At 35.1% G+C, this 20,005-nt stretch overlaps 2 protein-coding genes across 2 annotated transcripts; both read left to right on the top strand.

Moving 5' to 3' along the window:
• The first annotated feature begins 267 nt into the window (after positions 1–267).
• On the top strand, positions 268–2,631 carry LOC131860030 (receptor-like protein EIX2). Its single transcript, XM_059214377.1, has one exon. It carries the CDS (start codon positions 268–270, stop codon positions 2,629–2,631), a length of 2,364 nt encoding a protein of 787 aa, XP_059070360.1.
• A 12,370-nt stretch (positions 2,632–15,001) lies between these two features.
• LOC131077678 (receptor-like protein EIX2) lies at positions 15,002–17,365 on the top strand. Its single transcript, XM_058015215.2, has one exon. The coding sequence runs from the start codon at positions 15,002–15,004 to the stop codon at positions 17,363–17,365; it is 2,364 nt and encodes a 787-aa protein (XP_057871198.2).
• The last annotated feature ends 2,640 nt before the right edge of the window (positions 17,366–20,005 follow it).

Here is a 20,005-nt window from a genome sequence, read left to right as displayed (position 1 = left end):
CAGCCCATGTAATTTGTGAGTGCATTGACAATAGCATTGTTTTCTGTTTACTTGAGGGCTTGGGTCTCTCTCCCCTTCCATGTAGTCAATCAATTACAGAAGAGTATTAGAATTAATCTATCCATCTAATTTTATGTATTTTCTATGTTAAACTCCTTTCCATGGCTAGTTAATGCCGCTAATGTTTCAGTCAACCCATTGGGAGATTATCTTACAAATATGCCTCTCTAAGTAAGATTCACTATTCTCTGCGTCTTCATTCAAGCAATGGCTATTGCTCCAATTAAGTTTGCCTTTACCAGCGCAGTTTATATTATCCTTTTTACAAACCCATCTTTTGCTCTATTCAATTGTCCTACCCAAGAATCCCAATCTCTTCTTTCCTTCAATACAGCCTTGAACGTCTCTGATGGCAATCTTAGTTCATGGGTTAATGGAAGTGACTATTGCTCCAAATGGGATGGCATATCATGCGATAATCTCACCAACCATGTAGAGCGGGTGAATTTGAGTGCTTACACCAACCACGAAGGGCAGGGCGTGCAGAGTCGAGTCGTATCTGCTACTTTGTGCAAGCTTCCTTTCCTCAAATACCTCAACTTGAGGAGCATAGGTCTAACTGGTAATATTCCTTCCTGTTTGGGAAACCTCTCTCATGTTCAATATCTGAATTTTAAAAACAACAGTTTGAGGGGGATAGTTCCCCCTGTGATTTGTCAATTGACCAATCTTAGCTATATAGATATTAGCTATAACCAACTAACTGGAGTATTGCCACCATGTCTACAAAATCTCCCTTTTCTTAAGTTCTTAGGTCTTTCCATCAATAAATTCCATGGAAACCTTCAGCTTAGTGAGCTTTCCTCCCTTGAGCAGCTTTATGCTCGTAATTTTTCATTCCATGATTACATTAGTTCTTCGCAGCTGGCATTACCATCGTCTATTAGGATTCTCTGGCTCTCCTCAATTACCATTTCAGATACTCTGTTTCATAATCTTGCAGAATTAAAATATTTATTTCTATCGTATTGTGTACTAAATACTAGGACAACTTGGATTCCCCTGTTCCAGTTACAAGGCTTAGATATAAGCTCATGTAGAATTGGTGGTCGAATTCCTGAGTGGCTTTCCACTCAATATTCATTCCAGACTTTGACATTGGGTTACGACAATATGTTTGGAGAAATTCCCTCCTGGTTATGGGAGAACAATGCTGAGTTGTATATGTTAAACCTCTCAGGAAATCATTTGCATGGCAGCCTTATTATCCCAAATGGCTCGGTTCATTGGATGACAGTGTTTGATGTGTCCAGAAATGCATTGACTGGATACGTGCCATCTTTGTGGCCTCCATATTTACAGCTATTGATGGTTAATGACAATGCTCTAGTTGGCACCATTCCTCCAAGTTTGTGCAATTTGGATCACCTTGTAAAGTTAGATCTGGCAAACAACAAATTGAATGGCAATATTCCTCCATGCTTTTCAAACTATAAGGCAATTCAAGTGTTGAATTTAGGGAGTAATAGTCTCGAGGGAAGCATACCCCATGGGCTATGCTGCTCCTCTTTGATTGTAAGAAATAATAAGTTAAGTGGAGCCTTCCCTCCGTCAATCACTGATTGCAAGAGATTACAAGTACTAGATATTGGGCATAACAGATTTGCTGGGGAAATTCCATGGTCAGTGGGAAATCTATCAGCCCTTCAAGTGTTCATGATGAAGAGTAATCATTTCAGAGGTAGAATTCCTTCAGAAATTGTAAAACTCAAGCAACTCCAGATCTTAGACCTGTCATCTAACAATATATCAGGTTTTATTCCACGTAACATTTCATCTCTACAAGCAATGGTAATACCAAGAGAAGACGGCCACATGTTATCTACTCTGTTGAACCCCTTTCAAATATTTGTAAGAGAGAAAGGCCTTAATACATATTTTAAACTTGGCCCTTTTGATACATATGTAATTCGAGTTCCGTCTCATGTTGAATTGGACATGACCGTGAAAGGCTTAGAGCGGCACTACTCATATATTCTTTCCACGACAACATACATAGATCTCTCAAGCAATCAATTAAAAGGAGAATTTCCGGTGGATTTTGGAAAGTTAAAAGGGTTGAGGTTTCTCAATCTATCAATGAACAACCTCAGTGGAGTTATTCCACACAGTTTGGGGGAAATGAGTGAGTTAGAATCATTGGACCTTTCTTCAAACAGATTTTATGGAAGTATTCCTGCGGAGATTCAAGCTCTAACTTCATTGGAATGTTTAGGTTTGTCCAACAACAACCTCTCAGGCAACATACCCCAAGGAGGACAGATGATCACATTTGACAACACGTCATATTCTGGAAATCCATATTTGGAAGGATGCCCACTTCCAAAGAAATGTTCTTGGCCACAATTTTCTCCTCCCCTTCGCTCTACAAATGAAATGCAAGATAGAAATGAAGGTTTTAGAAAGAAAATATCATGGTATGTGATTGGACTAGGATTTTCATATGTATCTGGTTTTTGCTGTGTAATGCTATTGCTTGCAGTGAGAAAGGCGTGGAGAGAGAAATACTTCAATAGGGTTGATAAGATTTTGAAGTTTTCGTTTCCATCCATACGAAATAAGAGATTGTGAAGGCTTATTTCGACAACGAGATCAAGTAAGACTCTACTATGATGGTTCGAGACTTCAGATTTCTAATTGACATTTATTACGTTTTGTATTGTCAAAGTCTAGTATTAAGGTATTACGATGTGAGCTCATAAATTAAAATACAAGTATATGCTCTCACGAGATTAATAGTCTCTAAACGGTGGCACGCCGTCACCCCGTGTGAATGTTTCACTGTGTCTCTTGCTGGCATGTGATTATCCACTTTTTACGTTTGTGTATTATCACTTATTATTAGTATATTTATATTTAAGAAAATATATGTAAAATATATGGAGAGATGTTATTTTAGAAGTATGTATTTTATTGTATTTGACAAAATGTCACAAAGGAAAATAGTTTTCATGGTTTCAATGATAGCAAGATATATTTAAAATGGGTTTATTGAAAATGCTTTAAGAACTCTCATACAAATGAAATTGACAGATCCAAAATCAGAGATCATTATTAACAAATAAAACATAGACTATTGAAATGATGTTTAATATCAATTCCCATAGTCATATTGATTGTAATAATGTTATTCTTAATTACAGTGAGTCATAATGCTCTAAAATACAAACAAAGATAAGTTTCTTCCATTTAAACATATATATTTGATGTTGTTCACAAGGTTAAACAACTAAAATAATGACTATAAACAAATTTCTATAGTGATATGCATGCCTACACACAAATATGATCAAATGTACATGGTTATAGGTGTCATTACACCATACTAATTTGACAAAACAAGCTAGAAATAGTAGTCTCATAACATATCATTCTATTTATGATATATAACTCTACATAAAGCTACCATTTATGTCGGTCCCCAAAAGCCCCAAAAGAAGACTAACCTTCATTAAGAATTGTTATTGAATGGTTAAGTTGTGTGTGTGTGTACAGTTATATAATATATTTGGGCATCTCCCTATTTCAAAATTATAATACAGATGATATATCCAATGTAAAGAATATCACAAATAATCTTTAAACTAGTGTATACATATATACATATGTGTAATGCATTATTAAATATACATCTCTTTTTATTATATAGAATATACAAAGATGTGAATGTACTCCTTGCAAACATTAAACAAATGCATCAAACAAGAGTGTCTCCATGAAATAGAAAGATGGATATTAGTATGTAAAGCCTAATGGTATTCAATAGATGTTGAAGATGCCATGGCCTTATAGGCCATGCAAGAAAATAGAATATGCAAACTCCATTTTTCGTGGTCCTTGCAACCCTATTGCAATGTTAGATAAGCATGAACGAAGTTTAAGGACTATTTGTTTAGGCTCCATTACTATTATAAATATATTGTAATATTGTAATATGTGAATACATTAATCATTTGATATCTAGTCAATATGCTATCCTCTTTTAGCTTGTGACAGGTGACTTTTCAAATAATATTGTTTACATTTAGTCTTCATACAATGAGTCTACATGTGAATTTTTGCTGTCATAAATATTTCTAAGACCGCTTGAATGGGATGGACCAAATAATCATCTAGTCCTTCTTAAAAATAATAATAGCTTCAAGGCTCCAAGCAAAGTTGGTGCATGTTCATGTGATAGGAGTCATGGCCAAGTGAACTAGGAAAAAGGTAAATCCAATTGGGAGGGTGGCCAAAAGATACAACACTCTCTCAAGGGTTACTAAAAAATATAGTAGGTATATCAATGAATAGCTAAAGGGAGAAGAAAGCAACATACCAAAACATGGGAATCCATCACAATTTGTTTGGCATTAATGACATGAAAGATGGAAGGTCATGGAGAGGAAAAGTAGAGAGAGCTCCTAGTATTTGTATTGGAGTTAAAACCCTTAAAACACAACAAAGATAAGCTCTGATACCAAATTTTAGAATTTAAACTCCCAAAAACAAAACACAAACCATAAAGGTTGTTGCTTAGTTTGCCAATCAACTAGCAATGCACAAAATAAAACCCAAAACAAACAGAGTTGAAGACAAGTAATACTTTTCTTCTTCTATTAAATCATAAAATTAACATTTACAAATAAAATTCAAACTCATATTACAATATTTAATACAAAACAATTTATCTGCAACAATCTAGAGCTGCACTCAACCACACACAATCTAGAGCTACTTAAAACTCCTTAGTCTGCTCATGTGGAGATTTACACTGACTTCTTATTTTGTCTATAGAAATCATTTTACTCACTACACACTTCTTCACAACCACAACTGTTGCTACACATTCCTTCTACTCAAAATTGTTGTCCAAAAAATTATCTCTCACAAACTCAAGGCTAATTGTCTATTACAACGTTATTCCTATTTGTCTCTTGTTGTCCACTTTTGATTCCCACTCAAAATTCAAATTTAACTTACCTACCAGCATTAAACTTATTGTCAAAATTTTGATGTGTGTCAGGAGCAAGAGGGATCAAGATCCCAAGAAATCAACAAGATGCTCCTAACAAGTAGGTTGATAATGGGGAAGCCCATGAGAAATCGATTTTCTAACATTCCACCTATATCTTGAGCCATCATCCATGTTCAAACTACATCGAAATCAACAATGCCCAAATTTGTTCTTAGGTGCTCAAAACTTTCTCTCCTTAATGGCTTTATGAAAATATTAGCAAGTTGCTACTCAAACCTACAATACCTAACTTTTATATCACCATTTTCAACTATCTCCCTAATGAAATGATATTTGATTTAAATATGATTTCTTCTTCCATTAAAAAAAAATTATTTTTTATCAAAGTTATTGATGATAGATTGTCACAAAATATTGTTGTACCATCCACTTGTTCTTCCTTCAAATTAGCAAGAATTCTCCTTAGCTGAATAGCTTGGCATGTTGTTGCATTTGCTTTTATATACTCAGTCTCGATTATACAAAGGAAAACTACAGGATTTTTCTTGGAAGACTATGAGATAGCTCTCAATCCCAAATGGAACACATATCCCAATATGCTCTTTCTATCATCTACACTTCCTACCTAATCATTATCCATGTATCCAACCACCCTAAACTCATTTTGTGTAGTATAGAAAATGTCATATTCTTTGGTCCCATTCACATACCTCAAGATTCTCTTGCCCACTTGCCAATGTGTCTACTTTGGAGTCTTCATAAATCTATAAATTAGGCTTATTGCACGCATAATATCAGGTCTAGTTATTGTCAAATACACCAAACTTTTGATTGAACTTTTATACATAGTTGGATTCACATTGCTACTATAATATTCCTTGCTTAGATTTAGACTTATGGTTGTTGGTGTTGGTTTGGGTTTACTATTTTTCATTCTAAATCTCTTTTGCATAATTTTTGAGAGATAAATATACCATCATGCATTTTTTGCTTCTATGGCATCCTTAAAATCAGGAATAAGCACATCATCATCGATACTAAAAACTAAATCATCTACATACAAGAGAACAATAAAAATCTTACAATTAGCTTCCTCGATGTAAAGAGTTGTCTCACCATCACTTTTACTAAAGTCATTGCTCAACAAATATGATTCAATCCTAATACACCACATGCTCATGGTGCTTGATTTCACCCATGAATAACTTTCTTCAACCTATACACTCTATTTTCTTCACCTTGAATTTTATAACCAAGTGGATGTTCCACATACAGTTCCTTTTTCAATACTCCATTCATGAATGTAGACTACACATCCATTTGAAAGACCTTCTGCTTGTGTTGGGATTCCTTTTCTATAATTTCCCACATAGTTTCTATCCTTGCAACTATAACATATGTCTCATCATAATCTATATAAAATTGTTCTTTGTACCCCTTGAAAATTAATCTTTTGTTATGCTTCTCTATTCTTCGTTTGGCATTGCTCTAGGACTTATAGACCCATTTCACTCCGATAACTTGCTTACCAAGAGGTAAATCAGTTAGCTCGCATGTTTTATTAATCTCTATTACATCTATTTTCGTATCCATGTCCTCACTCCATTTCTCTTATTTTGAACAACATCCACAAAATAAATCAAATCACAATGAGAAAAATAATGCAAAATTCACATTTTCATCACTCGTTATCATAACTTTCATTTTGGTAAACCTCCCTTATATTTTTGGTCTTCCTTGGTAATAGTAAGGGACAATGGGGTCTAAACTCTTACTAATATTGCTTCCTTGTTGTGTAGAGTGTGTCTAGACCTATCCAGAGCTTGTATTCATTGTCTATGTAGTGGTATGGAGCTATCTTGAGCTTTCTCCATCTAAATTTTGTGATTGTCTATTTTACTACCTATCTATGTTAAGAGTTGCCTGGAGTTGATTGTTTGGCTACCTATGTTAGTCTATATCTCTTTGGAGCTATCTGTTCATCTTTATACCTTCTATAGAATCACCTTGTTTCTCTTCATTTTCTTCTTCTTCATCATCAAGAGGTACTCTAATAATTGAGATACCCAAAGAGGTCTCCACTAATCTATGCCATGACTCATTTTCAATAAACATGGCATCTATGTTCATCACTATTGTTTTGGTGGTTAGGTTATATAACCTAGATATTCCTTAGACTATTCAAAATATTTCTTGAATATGCACTTCTCACCCTTTTAATCCAACTTTTTCCTATTCTCCTTCAACAAAAATACATACACCACACAAATGAACACTCTTAAGTGCTCAGCCATCCACTTGTGTTTTCTCCATTCCTCTTGTAAAATTCTCCATGATGGTCCTATTATTCCTCTTAGTCACTCCATTTTGGTTCTTGCAAAAATTCACAAAACAATTTGAAGTATACTTTCCTTCTCAATTTGGGCCTTAAAAACTTTGAACTTCTCAAATACTTCTAATCTATGTTTCTAGAAGTAAACCTATGTATTATGGTTGTATTCATTTATTAAGGTCACGAAATATTGACCCTTCCCTATTGAAATGGTTTGCATAGGGCCATACAAATCAATGTGCACCAATTTGTGCTCTTGCCCTTTTATAGTTGTCCAATTGAAAGGGTTACTTATATTGCTTGCCTAAAATGCAGGCTTTATATCTACCATTAGTCTCTAGTATGGTTTGAAAACCTCTAACCATACCCTCCTTGGTCAAAAGACTCTAAATAGCATAGCCTAGATTTCCATACCTTAAATGCCAAAGTCTAGAGGGATCTTGAATGACAGTCTTAAATAATGATTATCATTATACACCGATATACATTTTTCATTCTTGGTAGGTGTAGCTACGGACTAAGATGGGAACAATTTATCTACCCTCAAAGGAAACATCCATTTCTTTTTCATTTGAACTGCTATAATAATATTCTCTCTTGTTCTTCTCAAAAAGGACGCATTCACCCTTCTCTGTAAACACATTCATACGGGTAAGTGCACAAAGATGGTGGTCAAAAGGGGGGGGTATAAGTGGACACTTTTTTTCTGAAATCGAGTGAACCTGAATTTGGAGGAAAAATTTGAAATTCATCCACTCAAGATATGAAGATATTCAAACAACAAATATTGTAGTACTTTGAATCTAGTTTCCAAACTACTAAACTTTTTTAAAAATGGATAAGATTAAGGGGGTCAAATCCTTCGTGCATGAAAAATAGACCTTGATTTGTTTTGAAAAACATAACATAGTGTCTAACGTGCACATGAAAAATTCATAGTTAGATTTAGTATTTTGACAAATCCTTTGGCAGAAGGATAGGTAAGAGTGAGCACTAGAAGTTGTGTATGTTTTTGTAATTTTTGGTTGAGTATTTGATTTTTTATGATTTTTTCAATCGAGCACATCTTGAGAATTAGGTACCTATTCGTGCGTGAACTTGCACTAAAAAAATTGAAAATACAATTTTATTTTTTTTACATTGTAAAGAATCAAGTGCACTACAATAATAAATTTTATTAATTTGGATAAGGATATCAAAATTTATTAAAAAAATGGTACACGTATGTCTATGAGAACTATTGAGACACTGGTAAAAGAAATTCAATAATAATGTTATTGTTGTTCAAATTTAAAAAAAATATATATATATGGTTAGAAAGCTCAGAAGATGGGTGAAAATATGGCAGAAATTTTAGAAATACCCACTTGATGAAGTGTAAACCTAATGATGACAAAGTCAAGAAACAAAGTTGATAAAATAAAACACATCAAAAAGGAGGGAAATGGAGGGAAACCAAACTTCCAACCCGTAGCTTTGTCATCCAGACCTATTTCCAAGCCTAAACAGTCAAAAGTGCATACAAGGTACATATGGTGTAAGAAGCGCGTACATGTTGTCTTTACTATAAACAGCGCATATGCGCTACTTTTGTTTAAAATTTGGGAGTATGTATAATATGATATTGTATATATAACATGTGTATATACATATAATATATAATATATATACGTATATACATGTATATAATAATATATAATATATAATATATTAAGTATATATATACACACATATGTGTGTATGTATATTTTCTCCCTCTCTTCCCCTCTCAAGTGCATGCAGGGTCTCTCTCTCTCTCTCTCTCTCTCTCTCTCTCTCTCTCTCTCTCTCTCTCTCTCTCTCTCTCTCTCTCTCTCTCTCTCCTCCCTCTCTCCCCCTCTCTCTTCCTCTCCCTCTCTCCCTCCCTCTTTCCCTCCCTCTCTCCCCTTCTCCCTTCCTACATACCCCATCCCTCTCTCTTATTCTCTCCCTCCCCACTCTTTCTATCTCCCTACACCCTTTATCTCCCTTATTTGACTCAGTGTAAAAAACCCATTTTGCATCATTCCTCCACCACACTCCTATGGTGGGCTTTGGGCAATCATCTCTCTCTCTCTCTCTCTCTCTCTCTCTCTCTCTCTCTCTCTCTCTCTCTCTCCCTTTTCCTTCACATTTACTTTACTACAAATAGCGCATACGAGGTATTGAGCCTATTATTTAGCTACCCTACCATAACATTTTTAAGGCCTAGGAGCGCCTACGTAGTATTTATGAGTTCTAAATGCATACAGGAAGCCAAAAAATATCATTGGGCTTGAAAAAATTCTACGGACTAAAAGCGCGTACACGGTACTTAGTCATAGTTTTAGTTTCCCAAGAGCCTCAACGGCCTCAAAAGAAGTTTTTGAGGTTGTTGAAGGCCCCACTACAACTGTGTCTACACTTTTGTCACTGTTTTATACATAGAAGTAAGTGATTTTTTTGTTTTTGCATGATTTGAAATGATTGAATTGTTGTTCTTATTAGTTTTGTCAATATTATTGTGATTGTTTAATAGTTTTGATTCAAAAAATTACTTTTATTTACATATATGTGTAATATAATTCTATTTAGAACAACCAATATCAACCATGGCAAAGAACAAGCGAGGAATGATAGAACAACGAGAGGCTAAAAAGGAAAGACAAAGACATTGTATGAGGAAATTACATGACATAAGAACAATGGGACAAGAAGGTATATCATCCTCAACATATCAATTTGATTTACCAAACAAACATAATGAACCTAATGCAATTGAACTCGCATTTTCATCAACCATAGTTGCAGAAATCAAATCAAATCTATCGGGATATCAATCTCGCAAAAACACCAAAGATCAATTATCTCAATTGATCTCCCGAGGGGGCATCATCATACCAGAATTTAGCAATCAAGAGCTGGGGCATCCTATCAAACCAATATCATCATCAAAATGAGATTATTCTTTGAATCAACGCGTCATCACACTTCGCTTCAAAGAGGGGAAAAATGTATACACCAGAAAATGGTTTGAAGATAATTAATTAAATAAGCAATTATTTAATTAATCTCCCTTCCCAATTGAATTGAATTCACTAAGCAATTTGATTAAATTTCCCCTTTCATCTACTTATTAATAAATCTAAGGATTTATTTAATAGGTTCATTTCACCCCTTTAACTAATTAACTCAAATTAATTAATTCCCCCCGTCAAAATCATTTCTTCTAATCCCCTAATTAATTAAAACAAATCAATCATGAGTTGTTGAGATTAATTATCCTTTTCATATTATTTGAATTTTTAAATTCAAATTCTCCTAACTTCTACCACTCCTAGACCTAACCATTCCTAAACTTAACCCATTCTACCTACCACCATGCCCCCTTTCATCCAACATCTTCTAGAACCTTGTGACACTTGTCACTAAGTGTTTCCTTTCATCTAACCCCTACTAGAAGCCTCTTAACACTTGTCATAGAGATGATAGATGTTCCCTTTAATCCAACCCCCTTTGCCATCCTCCTCCAATTTAACCATTGATATCTTCAGATCAATCTCAACTGTTGATTCTTGCTAACTCACCCCTAGCCTTGGGAAATCCTATAAATAGACCTCATCTTGGAGCACAAAGGGTCCCAATTTCATGTACAGGTACAATTCACAGAGCATGACATCTTCTACTGGAATCAAGGTTGGAACAATGTTTCTCTTCTTGCTACTTCACATATTTTCTAACCATACTTGTCCTAAAGGAACTTGAGGCTTATCTGAATCAGTTCTAGTCTCCTTTCCATCCCTTACTACCATAGTAGTAAGTTCATTTAAGGCTTCCTATTCCTACCGATTATTACCCTCATCAGGTAGCCCTTGTTGTTCTTTGATCGGATCAACTGAGGTGGTATCCATCTCAAGGTCAACCACCACAGTATCAATATGCAAGGATTGTCTTTTGCCCCTTGTTCTGGAGCGAGTGACTCTGACAGAAGTTGTCTCTTGTTTGATTTGCACTGTCTATGCTCTCTGTCCTCCTTTTCCCTCTTTCAGTGAACCTGTGGCACAAGATGGGACAAGAGAATTAGATACCAATACCTCAGTGGATTAAGTTGAACCCTTCCTTGAGTGTCTGCTCAATTTCTTCTTTCTAAGCCACTTCTCTGTTCTTTGAATAACCAAGATTGTCCTGGTTTGAATCTTCTCTTCCTTGTCTTTTTTCCAGTCAATTTCTAGTATTACTCCTGGCTACCTATCATCAACAAATTGGGGGTCAAGCAAATCATTTTCATCATCCACAATATTCCCAGTGTTTATCTTCAGACCATAATCCTTATTGTGTTGCACTGTGAGTCTCAGGTGATCTCTTTTTCGGACTTCATACTCATCCACACAATCCACCCAAAAGTTTTCTAGATTAGGTACATGTTAAAAATTCTCCCTAAATGTAAAGTGTCATTGCAAATCCTTTAGTATCAAATTCAGTGTAGAGAAAATACAACTGATATTTAAACCTTTTGAACTCTAACTCCAAATTCAAAGCATCTAAGACACTGTTACAAATGTAATGTGTCAGTTCAATGGGAAAGGAAACCCATGTTTGGTGTTGTTCCCCATATTTCTTATCTATATGAGCGAGTTGCTTGTAAACTTCAATTAACACCTGCCTGTCAAAGACATATCTTGGCAATTTGTAGGGTTCTCCTCCAAAACACCCAACCCTCAAATAAGTGAACCTAGAGAACTGAATATAAAAGCTACCATATATATTTATAAACTGCATAGCTTCCTCAGTTAATCTCTTATGAATATCTCCTTTCAACTCAAATACCACCCTTCCAAGGAAAATATTATGAACCTTGTAATAATTGTTAGTGACCCTATGTTGCTAAAAATATGAGTGGTATTCATATATTCTTATATCATTCTGCCAGGTTTCATGATACAAACCTACCCATTGACGGGTGCAGGCTAAACAGTATATAAGGTAAGAAGAGATATGGAATTTTTTGTTCCCAAAGCAACTTAATTCCTCATGAATTCTTTCTGCAATTAACTCTGCCCAATCTATGTATCTCCTTTCGCCAAAAATAACCTAAATAAAGAAATACATCCAATCTTCCCAGTAAAAGGCTATCTGATTTCCCCGCATTCTATGTAACAAAATGACTATGTCCCTTACTTCTTGAATCAGATGCTCTCGATTTAATGGGCTTGGCAATCTTTAACCCCACTTTTGAAATTTCAATAACCAATTTCTCGCAATGACACTCCTATAACATGACGTCTTCTCAAAGAAAAGTCCTTGCGACTTGCATACCGTCTAGTCCTCATATTGCTCCTTCTCTGGTATTTTCATTATGAAGGAAACAACCTCCTAACTAATTGCAAGCAACACTTTTCCGTTTGTGTTTCTTATACACCTCTCAGCAGGATCATGTATGCCCATACATTCCAAAACTAGTTCTGGGCATGACACAGCTAGAGGAAATGTTGCAGCTTCTACCAACCCACTATCTGAAATTTTCTGCATCAAAGGGGAACTAGTAGAATTTTAGACTCTTTCATGGAATTCCTCTAAATCAACTGACGGCAGAAAAGTATCTCCTACGTCAGGGAGGGAACTAACTAGCCAAGACTTCTGGTCTATTTGAGGTATTTTTGGTCCCATTTTCTATTTACAATCAGAAAATCACACAGCAGGAAGAACTAACTGAACCAATGAAAGTATCAAATAACACTTTCAATTTATGAAAAACAACGAGAAAAGAGGAAGAACTTGCGCTCACCTTTCATGCAGAACTGAGAATTTTCACAGAACCGAGAACAAGAAATACCACTTGCGCTAATCTTCTACTTACCAAATTAGGCAAATAATGAAGGCAAGTAACTTATTTTAAATAAAACAGAGCTTAGGGACTGGCCTAAAATATTGGTTGCACGATTCATCATGATTTGAAAACTGCATACTCATCCATGTTAAATCATGTCAAAAAGATTAATTTCTAACAATTTATTAATAACAAGTCTTTTCTCCTTCCTATCCTTTACTTGAAATGATTGCTTGGAATGATTATTCCCAAGTACAAATTTCCATCACAATTCATTTTCTCGAGGTTCATCTTTTAAATCCAGAATATTCCATATATGCCGATACTTGTTCACTTTATCTCCAAAGTCATCAATTCTCGAACTTTGAACCTTAAACCTTGAACTCTTCCAAAAAGAGGTTCAAAGTTTCAAGTTCAAAACAACATTAGTGCAAAACACAAAGACATGCCAAGCTTACTCACTATAAAACATGACTTACACAAGACTTGCTTTAACATGTTGAACCTTGAACCTTGAACCACTCTAAAGGTTCAAAGTTGAAGTTCAATGAACTATGACCACCAAGACCTTTTAACGCCTTACTTAAAACAAAGCCGCTATACTACATACCACACTTGAACTTGAACCTTGAACTCTAGAACGGTTCAAGCGAGAGGTTCAGTTCAAGAAAAATGCAAAGGAGGAAAAATTTAAAGGACGCGAAATAGACATAATGCAAGTGCGAACTAACAGGTTCATATAATCCATGACTATAGAACCAGCTCCATACCTACAATATGATCTAGGGTGACAAACAAGAGATGTAGAAAAAAACAAATTATTTTTCTGAGAGATATAATAACGACATAAAACAAAATCACATAAAATTATGTCACTTATAAAAAAATTATTACAAAAAAGATAGTCTGATCTAAATTATTACACAAAAGATTGTGCCATTGTCAACTGAAGAGCCCAAGAGGAAACATAACAGTGTCGACATTTTTCTTCCATACCTATTTGATATGGATGCAAACCAAAAATGCACGCAAAGGGAACGACTTGACCTTTGCTTAATGGTTGAAACTTCGCTTTCTCAGTAACACACCTGCCCCGATTGACTCGCTACCTAATATGGGCCATCCATTCGAATGCTTACAGGTTGATTTTATCTTTCTTTATTTCAAGCTACGTCATTAGCATTTGCAATGTCAACTCAACCTTTTCTGTCAACCCATGTAAATCGTGAGTGCATTGACAATAGCATTGTTTTCCCCTTTCATGTAGTCAATGAATTACAGAAGAGTATTAGAATTAATCAGTCCATCAAATTTTATGTATTTTCTATGTTAAACTCCTTTCCATGGCTAGCTAATGCCGCTAATGTTTCAATCAACTCACTGGGAGGTTATCTTATAACCATCTGAAACTCCCCTTTTTCAGTAACACACCTGACCCGATTGAGACATTGAATGACTCGCTAATATGGAACATCCATTAGAATGCTTACACGCTGATTTTATCTTTCTTTATTTCAAGCTATGTCGTTAGCATTTGCAATGTCAACTCAACCTTTTCTCTCAGCCCATGTAATTCGTGAGTGCATTGACAATAGCATTGTTTTCTGTTTACTTGAGGGCTTGGGTCTCTCTCCCCTTCCATGTAGTCAATCAATTACAGAAGAGTATTAGAATTAATCTATCCATCTAATTTTATGTATTTTCTATGTTAAACTCCTTTCCATGGCTAGTTAATGCCGCTAATGTTTCAGTCAACCCATTGGGAGATTATCTTACAAATATGCCTCTCTAAGTAAGATTCACTATTCTCTGCGTCTTCATTCAAGCAATGGCTATTGCTCCAATTAAGTTTGCCTTTACCAGCGCAGTTTATATTATCCTTTTTACAAACCCATCTTTTGCTCTATTCAATTGTCCTACCCAAGAATCCCAATCTCTTCTTTCCTTCAAAACAGCCTTGAACGTCTCTGATGGCAATCTTAGTTCATGGGTTAATGGAAGTGACTGTTGCTCCAAATGGGATGGCATATCATGCGATAATCTCACCAACCATGTAGAGCGGGTGAATTTGAGTGCTTACACCAACCACGAAGGGCAGGGCGTGCAGAGTCGAGTCGTATCTGCTACTTTGTGCAAGCTTCCTTTCCTCAAATACCTCAACTTGAGGAGCATAGGTCTAACTGGTAATATTCCTTCCTGTTTGGGAAACCTCTCTCATGTTCAATATCTGAATTTTAAAAACAACAGTTTGAGTGGGATAGTTCCCCCTGTGATTTGTCAATTGACCAATCTTAGCTATATAGATATTAGCTATAACCAACTAACTGGAGTATTGCCACCATGTCTACAAAATCTCCCTTTTCTTAAGTTCTTAGGTCTTTCCATCAATAAATTCCATGGAAACCTTCAGCTTAGTGAGCTTTCCTCCCTTGAGCAGCTTTATGCTCGTAATTTTTCATTCCATGATTACATTAGTTCTTCGCAGCTGGCATTACCATCGTCTATTAGGATTCTCTGGCTCTCCTCAATTACCATTTCAGATACTCTGTTTCATAATCTTGCAGAATTAAAATATTTATTTCTATCGTATTGTGTACTAAATACTAGGACAACTTGGATTCCCCTGTTCCAGTTACAAGGCTTAGATATAAGCTCATGTAGAATTGGTGGTCGAATTCCTGAGTGGCTTTCCACTCAATATTCATTCCAGACTTTGACATTGGGTTACGACAATATGTTTGGAGAAATTCCCTCCTGGTTATGGGAGAACAATGCTGAGTTGTATATGTTAAACCTCTCAGGAAATCATTTGCATGGCAGCCTTATTATCCCAAATGGCTCAGTTCATTGGATGACAGTGTTTGATGTGTCCAGAAATGCATTGACTGGATACGTGCCATCTTTGTGGCCTCCATATTTACAGCTATTGATGGTTAATGACAATGCTCTAGTTGGCACCATTCCTCCAAGTTTGTGCAATTTGGATCACCTTGTAAAGTTAGATCTGGCAAACAACAAATTGAATGGCAATATTCCTCCATGCTTTTCAAACTATAAGGCAATTCAAGTGTTGAATTTAGGGAGTAATAGTCTCGAGGGAAGCATACCCCATGGGCTATGCTGCTCCTCTTTGATTGTAAGAAATAATAAGTTAAGTGGAGAGTTCCCTCCGTCAATCACTGATTGCAAGAGATTACAAGTACTAGATATTGGGCATAACAGATTTGCTGGGGAAATTCCATGGTCAGTGGGAAATCTATCAGCCCTTCAAGTGTTCATGATGAAGAGTAATCATTTCAGAGGTAGAATTCCTTCAGAAATTGTCAAACTCAAGCAACTCCAGATCTTAGACCTGTCATCTAACAATATATCAGGTTTTATTCCACGTAACATTTCATCTCTACAAGCAATGGTAATACCAAGAGAAGACGGCCACATGTTATCTACTCTGTTGAACCCCTTTCAAATATTTGTAAGAGAGAAAGGCCTTAATACATATTTTAAACTTGGCCCTTTTGATACATATGTAATTCGAGTTCCGTCTCATGTTGAATTGGACATGACCGTGAAAGGCTTAGAGCGGCACTACTCATATATTCTTTCCACGACAACATACATAGATCTCTCAAGCAATCAATTAAAAGGAGAATTTCCGGTGGATTTTGGAAAGTTAAAAGGGTTGAGGTTTCTCAATCTATCAATGAACAACCTCAGTGGAGTTATTCCACACAGTTTGGGGGAAATGAGTGAGTTAGAATCATTGGACCTTTCTTCAAACAGATTTTATGGAAGTATTCCTGCGGAGATTCAAGCTCTAACTTCATTGGAATGTCTAGATTTGTCCAACAACAACCTCTCAGGCAACATACCCCAAGGAGGACAGATGATCACATTTGACAACACGTCATATTCTGGAAATCCATATTTGGAAGGATGCCCACTTCCAAAGAAATGTTCTTGGCCACAATTTTCTCCTCCCCTTCGCTCTACAAATGAAATGCAAGATAGAAATGAAGGTTTTAGAAAGAAAATATCATGGTATGTGATTGGACTAGGATTTTCATATGTATCTGGTTTTTGCTGTGTAATGCTATTGCTTGCAGTGAGAAAGGCGTGGAGAGAGAAATACTTCAATAGGGTTGATAAGATTTTGAAGTTTTCGTTTCCATCCATACGAAATAAGAGATTGTGAAGGCTTATTTCGACAACGAGATCAAGTAAGACTCTACTATGATGGTTCGAGACTTCAGATTTCTAATTGACATTTATTACGTTTTGTATTGTCAAAGTGTAGTATTAAGGTATTACGATGTGAGCTCATAAATAAAAATACAAGTATATGCTCTCACGAGATTAATAGTCTCTAAACGGTGGCACGCCGTCACCCCGTGTGAATGTTTCACTGTGTCTATTGCTTGCATGTAATTATCCACTTTTTATGTTTGTGTATTATCACTTATTATTAGTATATTTAGATTTAAGAAAATATATGTAAAATATATGGAGAGATGTTATTTTAGAAGTATGTATTTTATTGTATTTGACAAAATGTCACAAAGGAAAATAGTTTTCAAGGTTTCAATGATAGCAAGATATATTTAAAATGGGTTTATTGAAAATGCTTTAAGAACTCTCATACAAATGAAATTGACAGATCCAAAATCAGAGATCATTATTAACAAATAAAACATAGACTATCGAAATGATGTTTAATATCAATTCCCATAGTCATATTGATTGTAATAATGTTATTCTCAATTACAGTGAGTCATAATGCTCTAAAATACAAACAAAGATAAGTTTCTTCCATTTAAACATATATATTTGATGTTGTTCACAAGGTTAAACAACTAAAATAATGACTATAAACAAATTTCTATAGTGATATGCATGCCTACACACAAATATGATCAAATGTACATGGTTATAGGTGTCATTACACCATACTAATTTGACAATACAAGCTAGAAATAGTAGTCTCATAACATATCATTCTATTTATGATATATAACTCTACATAAAGCTACCGTTTATGTCGGTCCCCAAAAGCCCCAAAAGAAGACTAACCTTCATTAAGAATTGTTATTGAATGGTTAAGTTGTGTGTGTGTGTACAGTTATATAATATATTTGGGCATCTCCCTATTTCAAAATTATAATACAGATGATATATCCAATGTAAAGAATATCACAAATAATCTTTAAACTAGTGTATACATATATACATATGTGTAATGCTTTATTAAATATACATCTCTATTTATTATATAGAATATACAAAGATGTGAATGTACTCCTTGCAAACATTAAACAAATGCATCAAACAAGAGTGTCTCCATGAAATAGAAAGATGGATATTAGTATGTAAAGCCTAATGGTATTCAATAGATGTTGAAGATGCCATGGCCTTATAGGCCATGCAAGAAAATAGAATATGCAAACTCCATTTTTCGTGGTCCTTGCAACCCTATTGTAATGTTAGATAAGCATGAACGAAGTTTAAGGACTATTTGTTTAGGCTCCATTACTATTATAAATATATTGTAATATTGTAATATGTGAATACATTAATCATTTGATATCTAGTCAATATGCTATCCTCTTTTAGCTTGTGACAGATGACTCTTCAAATAATATTGTTTACATTTAGTCTTCATACAATGAGTCTACATGTGAATTGTAGCTGTCATAAATATTTCTAAGACCGCTTGAATGGGATGGACCAAATAATCATCTAGTCCTTCTTAAAAATAATAATAGCTCCAAGGCTCCAAGCAAAGTTGGTGCATGTTCATGTGATAGGAGTCATGGCCAAGTGAACTAGGAATAAGGTAAATCCAATTGGGAGGGTGGCCAAAAGATACAACACTCTCTCAAGGGTTACTAAAAAATATAGTAGGTATATCAATGAATAGCTAAAGGGAGAAGAAAGCAACATACCAAAACATGGGAATCCATCACAATTTGTTTGGCATTAATGACATGAAAGATGGAAGGTCATGGAGAGGAAAAGTAGAGAGAGCTCCTAGTATTTGTATTGGAGTTAAAACCGTTAAAACACAACAAAGATAAGCTCTGATACCAAATGTTAGAATTTAAACTCCCAAAAATAAAACACAAACCATAAAGGTTGTTGCTTAGTTTGCCAATCAACTAGCAATGCACAAAATAAAACCCAAAACAAACAGAGTTGAAGACAAGTAATACTTTTCTTCTTCTATTAAATCATAAAATTAACATTTACAAATAAAATTCAAACTCATATTACAATATTTAATACAAAATAATTTATCTGCAACAATCTAGAGCTGCACTTAACCACACACAATCTAGAGCTACTTAAAACTCCTTAGTCTGCTCATGTGGAGATTTACACTGACTTCTTATTTTGTCTGTAGAAATCATTTTACTCACTACACACTTCTTCACAACCACAACTGTTGCTACACATTCCTTCTACTCAAAATTGTTGTCCAAAAAATTATCTCTCACAAACTCAAGGCTAATTGTCTATTACAACGTTATTCCTATTTGTCTCTTGTTGTCCACTTTTGATTCCCACTCAAAATTCAAATTTAACTTACCTACCAGCATTAAACTTACTGTCAAAATTTTGATGTGTGTCAGGAGCAAGACGGATCAAGATCCCAAGAAATCAACAAGATGTTCCTAACAAGTAGGTTGATAATGGGGAAGCCAGTGAGAAATCGATTTTCTAACATTCCACCTATATCTTGAGCCATCATCCATGTTCAAACTACATCGAAATCAACAATGCCCAAATTTGTTCTTAGGTGCTCAAAACTTTCTCTCCTTAATGGCTTTATGAAAAT

Source organism: Cryptomeria japonica, chromosome 11, assembly GCF_030272615.1.
Source record: "Cryptomeria japonica chromosome 11, Sugi_1.0, whole genome shotgun sequence".
Classification (NCBI taxonomy): domain Eukaryota; kingdom Viridiplantae; phylum Streptophyta; class Pinopsida; order Cupressales; family Cupressaceae; genus Cryptomeria; species Cryptomeria japonica.
The sequence above is the reverse complement of the archived record's forward strand: the minus strand, read 5'-3'. Positions and strand labels throughout refer to the sequence as shown.

What these genes read in the sequence shown, in the direction of transcription:
- LOC131860030 (XM_059214377.1), top strand. Translation starts at nt 268, where the DNA reads ATGGCTATTGCTCCAATTAAGTTTGCCTTTACCAGCGCAGTTTATATT.
- LOC131077678 (XM_058015215.2), top strand. Translation starts at nt 15,002, where the DNA reads ATGGCTATTGCTCCAATTAAGTTTGCCTTTACCAGCGCAGTTTATATT.